The 7907-nt window shown below is 51.9% G+C and overlaps 1 protein-coding gene across 1 annotated transcript; it reads left to right on the forward strand.

Annotated features, from left to right (window-relative positions):
- Positions 1–416: 416 nt before the first annotated feature.
- On the forward strand, positions 417–6923 carry DNALI1 (dynein axonemal light intermediate chain 1). The gene is made up of 6 exons (XM_079724169.1): positions 417–500; positions 1036–1181; positions 2754–2923; positions 3963–4141; positions 4478–4642; positions 6804–6923. The coding sequence occupies exons 1-6, from the start codon at positions 420–422 to the stop codon at positions 6837–6839; spliced, it is 777 nt and encodes a 258-aa protein (XP_079580295.1). The 5' UTR covers positions 417–419; the 3' UTR covers positions 6840–6923.
- Positions 6924–7907: the final 984 nt, after the last annotated feature.

Consider the following 7907-nt stretch of genomic DNA (forward strand, 5'->3'; position numbering starts at 1 on the left):
TAAAAGCCAATACTTTTTAAAACCCGGCAACTTCAGATGCCTTCCTCTGGGAATCTTCCCCAACCCTTCGCTGAGGAGTCAGATGATTCCCATTTTGCAGATGACAAAATTGAGGGTCAACGAAGGTGATCTGCACCTAATTCAAATCACGAGCTAGACGCAGCACAGGGATTCGGAACTGATGTTTGCCCTGCTTCCAAGAGTACCAAGGCGACCCGGTGAGTACGTGGCCTGCTAAACTAAGCTAAGAGATCTTTCCGCGAAGGCTGAGCAGAAACTCTCGCGCTGATGGCCCCGCCCCGCCCCGCCCCGCCCCGAAGCCCCGCCCAGGCCATGAGGGCGGAGGGGAGGTTTCCATGGCGACGGCAAACAAGGCCTGACTGGAGGGCCGCAGCTGGGCTACTACTCCCGCCGCCGCCATGATTCCCCCCGCGGACTCTCTGCTCAAGTATGACACCCCGGTGTTGGTGAGCCGGAACAGAGAGAAACGGAGCCCCAAAGTAAGGACGGGTCTCAGAAGGTGGTGGAGCACGAAGCTCCGATGGGGAAAGACCGATCCCTGCCTTGAGGATCGGGAGTCCCGAGGGACAGAGGCTGCAGTGACTGGGAGTAAAGGGAATTGGGACCGGAGAAGGAGGGTAGGAGAGCGGTACAAGAAGCCCAGATGTTGGGTGACCCCAAAGGGCAGATTTAGGATGGGGAAGAAAGTCACAGGGAGATGGATGGGGCTCACCCTTTTTCACGGTAGCCCCAAGAATAGATCTGGGAGTGATTGCCCCATCACTAGACCAGAGGCCTGAGCAGCTGTGCCAGAAACATTTCTTCAAGAAGATACAAGCATTAGGTTGGGGTGGAACCAGAGATTCTTCGTGACCTCCTTCAGCTCTGAAACATAACTTCGGCTGAGAAGACGGGGGAAAGTGAGCTGGGAAGAGGGGAGAGATGTGCAGGAGAGCTGGAGCAACCCAGGGGGCCAGGGTGTGTGGAGCTGAGTGTCTGAATCACCTCCTGCCCCAACTTGTCCCTTCCTCTCAGGTTCGGCCACTGAAAGTCAGCCCTCAGCAGCCCGGACCCTCAGGTCCCGTCCCACAGCCACCAAGGACCAAGCTCCCCTCAACTTCCTGTGTCCCAGATCCTACAAAGCAGGCAGAAGAAATCTTGAATGCCATCCTGCCCCCGAGGTAAAAAAGCAGTGGCTGGGAGGAGGCCCAGGCTTTTGCATCCCTGAACTTGGGGATGTGAGAGGAGAGGAGGCACCTTGTCTCTGTTTCTGACTGAGATTTCCTCCCAGCATCCTAGAGTTTCTAGAGCTTGCACATGGGTAGATCCTGGGAATGTGGGTAGTGGGGAGACCTCTTCTCTATCTGCCATCATTTCCTGAGTGCTCTCACCCAGGTTTATGGCTTTAAACATCACTTATATGCTGATTGCTCCCACAGGTCTTTCTGCAGCCCTGTCCTCTCCCCTAAACTCCAGGCCTATATATTCTACTACTTCCTCATTACCTTCATGAAGATGTCTAATAGACATCTCAAACTCAACATGTCCAAACTAAATCACAATGTCTTCCTTCCCCCACCCAGCTCATTCTCAGTCTTCTCCTTTCCACTAGGGGCGCAGGCCACCTTTCATTCCCTTTGATCTCTCACATCACATGTCCTGTCCTTCATCACATTCTTTTGGCTTTCCCTTCAAATTATTTTCCAAATCTGACTGCTTTTTACTCTGCTTCCACCATCTATTTTTTTTTTAATTTATTTATTTGGTTGCGCTGGGTCTTAGTTGCGGCAGGCAGGCTCCTCAGTTGTGGCATGAGAACTCCCAGTTGCGGCATGCATGTGGGATCCAGCTCCCAGGGATTGCACCCGGGCCCCCTGCATTGGGAGTGAGGAGTCCTGAGTCCTCCTCTAGGAGGCCTTCCTTCAGACTCCTTTCTAAAAGGAGAGCTCCCTTCTTCACCATCCCCTTACCCTTCTTCTTTCTTCTGCAGCCACTATGATCATTGTGATCACAGTGCCTTTCAACTGTTTTTAGGTAATAAGTTGACAGCAGTTTTTAAAGTTATGATGGAAAGGGGAAACAGTAAAAGCCAGACTGCAATCTCCTCTGAAATGGAGGTCAAAGGAGGGGAGGGTGTTTTTCATTTGCTTCCCTTTCAACAGTGCATGGAATCCTCTCCCTCATGGTGGTTCTGCCCTCAGGGCCCCCCTTGTGATTCCAGAACCTGGCTGTGTCTCTGACACAAGGTTCGCTACGGGGGGCCCATATAGGTACACACCCCCAATACATACATTCACCTCTTTCTGATTTTAGTATATGTGCTGCTGAAGCGAGCACCATTCACCTCTTTCTGGCTGGCACAAGGTTTATAGTCCCCTGTGTCTCCTACCCACAAGTTGGTGGGAATTTCCGCTGGGCCTTCCGTTCAGATCAAGCAACAACCACCATCAATCTGCCCTCAACATGTTAGGAGTGTAAGATCTGGACCGTGGATGATGACCTCACAGAGGGTCGTGGGAGAATGAAGATAGCCTAGCCCCAAGATAGGGACCTCGTGGAGGTGGCACAGTGGGTGTGGCTTTGGAGCCACACACTCATCAAGGGAGGAAGCGATGGAGGATTCTGGTGGGTCGGGGACAGAGCCGCCCCTCACTCCTCCCAGGCAGAGAGCACAAAGGGCCATCTCTGCTCACATCCTGAGGACCCTGTCTGGTGGATGGGGTTCGCTCAGCCTGGCTGTGTCTGTCCCGCAGGGAGTGGGTGGAGGACACGCAGCTCTGGATCCAGCAGGTGTCCAGCACCCCCAGCACCAGGATGGATGTGGTCCACCTCCAGGAGCAGCTGGATCTGAAGCTGCAGCAGCGGCAGGCCCGGGAGACCGGCATCTGCCCGGTGCGCCGGGAGCTGTACTCGCAGTGTTTCGGTGAGCGGTACTCGAGGGAAGCTACACCACCCTCTACTTCCTCCTTCCCTTCCCTTCGCACAGATCCAGGCCCTGAGTCCCCCGCAGCTGAAGCCTGCCCCATCCTGGAATGTCTGTCTCCCCCCACCTGCCCCACCCAGGAACTGCCAGTCGTGACCTCTTCCCCCTCCCAGCCCACCTCTCTTACCAGTTCCCCACCCCACCTTGTCAGTCACCGTGTTCCTGACCACCTGCTGGATCTTAGTTCCCCGACCAGGGATTGAACCCGCACCCTCTGGAGTGGAAGCGTGGGACCACCAGGGAAGTCCCAATGTGTTACTTTTTTAATCAGAAAAATTTAATGTTCTATATTTATATCCATCCATCAACATTAGGCCTTGGTCCAGAAAAATATTTCAGGGTGATTTGTTGTGACCCGACAGACGCAGGGATTTGAGATCTCCCTCCTTGGGTGCTGGTGTCAGATGACTAGCCCTCAGTCTAGTCTCACCAGCTCGTGTGGACTCAGACATGCAAACCGCATCCAAACCCTGAGGCAGCTGCACGGGGCTAGCAGGCTCCCTTCAGTGTGAGTGTGATTCTGGTTTGCCCTCCCAGTCAGCATTTATGGAGGAGACGGGTGGACAAGCTCTAGACCCTGCTGTTTCTGGCCCCAAACCAGTCCAGCCAAGGGGGCATATAGGAGTTTCCAGCTGCTTTAAAACAGCCACCATGTTTATATTGAAAAAGTCAGAATTCTTTGAATAGCACCCAGTTTCTGCCTAACGGTGGAAGAGAGGGCCCCCACGGCCGCAGACAAACTTGGGCTCTTGTCTGCCTCTGCACTGGCCAGACCAGGCTTGCTGATGGCCTGTACTCCCAAGTGCCAAGTTCAGAGCAGTGGCTGCATGGCAAGGCGCCTCCCTGAGGCCCTTCTCCAAGTGAGGAGGACATACCCTAGTGCCCTTCCGACTTCCCAGTAGGAAGGTGGTTCGCAGTAGGTGCGGTGCATTTCCCCTCCTGCCTGCCTTCTCCGACCTCGCCATGCGTGCCTCGGCAGATGAGCTGATCCGCGAGGTTACCATCAGCTGTGCGGAGCGAGGGCTGCTGCTGCTGCGAGTCCGGGACGAGATCCGCATGACCATCGCTGCCTACCAGACCCTGTATGAGAGCAGCGTGGCATTTGGCATGAGGAAGGCGCTGCAGGCCGAGCAGGGGAAGTCAGACATGGAGAGGAAAGTGAGTGGTTCCACCAGGAGACTTTGGCCCTCTTCGACTCTTCTGTCCATCTCAGGGCCACAGCTCGTCATTCCAGCACCAAATTCCGGCCTCCTAGGTGCTCTCCCATCACCTTAGTGAGGACCCTTTGGTTCAGTGTCATGGCCAGTCCAGTCATGGCAGAGTTGTCTCCCCTTGGACATGCCCTGCCAGTCACTGACCTCCCACTGGGTGGCAGTACAGACCCTGGCAATGCCTTGGGTTGGACAGCTGTGTCCCAGGTCCCCTTCACCCAGGCACTCACACTGCCCCGTCCACTTGGCGACGTCCCAGCATGACTGGGGATTCTGTCCTCAGATTGCAGAATTAGAAACGGAAAAGCGAGATTTGGAGAGGCAAGTGAACGAGCAGAAGGCAAAATGTGAGGCCATCGAGAAGCGGGAGAGTGAGAAGAGACAGGTGGAGGTGACAAAGCACAACGAAGAGATTCAGTTCCTGAAGCGGACTAACCAGCAGCTGAAGGTAATCGATGCCCAGGCCCAGGTGGAGCTCCTGCCACCCCTGTCCCCGCCCCCGCCCCTGGCCCTGCCAGCTGAGCAGGCCAAGCATTTGGTTCCTTGTCCTACACTTTCAATACTGCCAAGGAGTAAAGGACGCTGACTTTTGGGGAGAGGTGAGGGATCATTACCCAGATTCTCTGTCCATCTCCATCTGGCTCTGAAGAGAGGCTGTATACTCAGCTCTGAACCCCCATGACACCTCAGCTGGCTCTCCGGTGGAGGATTTTTTTCCCCTTGGATAAAAGTTGCCTATCGTCTGGGAGAGGTGGCTATGTCAAGAAGCGGGACGTCTGTCCCATGGCAGCTGGCGCTTTGGAGACTTCTTAGAGTGGGCTGAGTCTCTCCAGCCGGCTCTCATGGGAGTGCTTTCCTACCTGCAGTTCCCTCTGAGGCCCTGCATTCGGGGCGGGCAGGGAAGGCCCTTCGAGACGGAAGAACCATTTCAAATCAGGAACCTTCCCGAGGTGTGTGGTCAGAGGAACTCAGCTGCAGGCACTTTTCATCAAAGCCCTTTTGCTGATGGTATCCTTTTATCCAACTGAGCTGAAGGGAGGGAGGGGGACTAGTGAAAAGGGCTGGGCAGGGGGCCAGGCTTTTGAAGCTCCAGGCTCTCTGTCTGGTCCAAAGGTGCTCAGAGGGTTGGGCCCCAAACCAGCATCATCCTCATCACCGCAACTTTCAGAAATACAAATCATTGGGCCCAGCCCAGAGCTACTAAATCAGAAACTTTGGGGTTGGGGTCCAGCAAGCCATTCTAACAAGGTCTCCAGGTGATTTTTTTTTTAACTCTTTATTATGAGAATTTTGAAACACAAAGTAGAATAATGCAATACACATCCATGTGCCCATTACAGAACTTCATCAATTGTCATCATTTTGCTAATCTTGCAGAAACAAGTGTTAATTATGAGATAAAACAGGATTCAAACTTCATGGAAAAGAGTAAAATATACTTTTTTTTTACCAACAAATGGTGAAGGTGGGCAGAATCACTGCATGCTGCAACATTCTCCATTCTGATGTTTGCCAAAGTTTGAGAACCACTGCTCTAGATATATGGCCTATTGACGTTCAGTGGCAGTCTCCCATGGCCCTGGCCAGGAGGGGCCCCTAGATGTATCTCCTTTTCCTCCCTCATTTCATAGAAGCTTACATTCTTGCGACTGGCAGGCTTGTTGGTACTACAAGCCAAGGCCAGGCATTTGAGATAAAGAAGGGCTTGTGTTAATTGCTAGTGGAGGATGACATAGATTTTCTTGTTGCTGAGTTTAACAAAACAAAGAAACTTTCACAGCCAGATGTGAATCTGTTTACTTAGCAGTCTCTGAAGCTGCCTCCCTTATCTGCCATATTCTTTTATCATAAGCTCAAGTTCCTCAGTTCCTCCTATGGTATTGGCGGCAAGAGCAAAGCAGAATACCTTGGCATCTTTCTAACATTTACAAGCAATCTTGGAATCCCCAGGGTGAAGGACTCTTTAGAAGTGAGTTATTTTTATTGGCTCAAAGCTGCACTGCAAATAAAGCAGTGTTTGCAGTCCGCAGAACAGACCTACTTAGAGATCTGTTCACACACCCTGAGAGTGAATTATTTTACTGGCTGCCAGAGGAGCAGAGTAAATAACTCCCAAGTGCCTGAAGCTTTACATACAAGATGGACAGCTCCCTACTCAATGGTGGCAATTTTCTCTAATTGGGTATCAGGTTGTCTCAGTGGCTGAAAATCTGCTGCTTCCAAAACCTCTTGTCCCAGCACAGAGCTCCCAGGCTCCCAAACCAGAGAGCCAAATGTTTAACTTAGCAGACATACTCAGGCTTGAAATCTGAGCCTTGAAAAACCACTATTTCAACAACTTTTATTCAATTTCCTTTTCAATGCCTTATATTACACACTGAGCAGCTATTGTATGGAAACCAGGACAGCTCTGACTTCTCCTAATGCAGCAAGACTGAATGCCAAGCCAGAGACCAGCTAATCTAGAAAATATGGAGTTGGGAATGAAGGGAAAGACACTTGGAGTGGCAGCATTTGAATTATTCTTCCCGGAGACTTTTATCACCTCTCAGCTATTTGTGTCAGGCTGCAAGTTTCAAATATTAACGGAGTTTGCTTTTGTTTTTCAGGCCCAACTGGAAGGCATTATTGCACCAAAGAAGTGATAATTTCCATATGAGTCTCAGCAAGCACTACTACCCCATCCTAAGCCCTTTGTAATAAAAAGCTTCCTGAGTGAAGCCATACCCCTCCCCTGGTCCCACCTATGTATTTGTCAGAAGCCACACCACCACCCCAGCGTGGTGCAACACCTACAGTCTGGCAGCCAGGCCCCGGGCTGGACAGCAGAAGGCGGCGTGGCCCAGGAAGTCTCTGTACGTGGCCAACCTTGGGATTTGCCAACTCCAACAGCGAGACTCAGAGTTCACCCCTTTTGGCTGTATCCCTCTCAGGTGGAGCAGCTCCTTTCTCACTGTCACTCCATACTATTACTTACTTCCAGCCACACAAAGCTGCTTCTCTGCCCCGCAATTCATCTTGTCCCTTAACCCGGGCTCCTGTGGCCTCAGTCTTGCCCTTATTTGATGTCTTTTCATCATCCCTACTCCAGTGCAGTTCTAGTACCTCATTTTGGAGTTTTCGGTTTATACCGTATCATCTTATCCCCGCTTGCCAAGTCACTGGACCCCATCCTCCTTAGTTTTGGACTGCCTGGGTAGGAGGCAATGGCAGGGTCAAACCCATGGGTTTCAAGAAAGTAAACATGTGCTGGAAAGAAATACAGGTCACGGTGTCCACTGTGAGCTGCCTGGACCTCGGCTCCTCCCCCAGCACTGATTTGTTCACTTTGCTCTGCAGACAATCAAACCCCAACCCTACAGCCTGACTAGCCCAAACCTCACTCTCAGTTCTAATTATTCATGACTGGGCCATGGCCTGTAGACAAGTGCATTTTACTATTCCTCATAAGCTAAACTCAGTTTGGAGGTTCAGGAGTCTTCTGATTTCACAGACCCAGAAGACTAAATGAGTGACATAAATCCTTGATTCAGGGCACACCAGCAGCTCAACAAGTGCCACCATTCAGTCAAACTTCACGACTAGCATGACTAAGGGGGCACTAACATCTCCGCTCGGTCAGAAGGCCTCAAGTGCTCAGTGTTCTCTTGGAAAGGGGCTCAGGTCGGATACCTGTCCTGGCTAGGGCTTCCAGGCTCACTGGATGAACAGCA

This window comes from Hyperoodon ampullatus, assembly GCF_949752795.1.
Source record: "Hyperoodon ampullatus genome assembly, chromosome: 2".
In the NCBI taxonomy this organism is placed as follows: Eukaryota; Metazoa; Chordata; class Mammalia; order Artiodactyla; family Ziphiidae; genus Hyperoodon; species Hyperoodon ampullatus.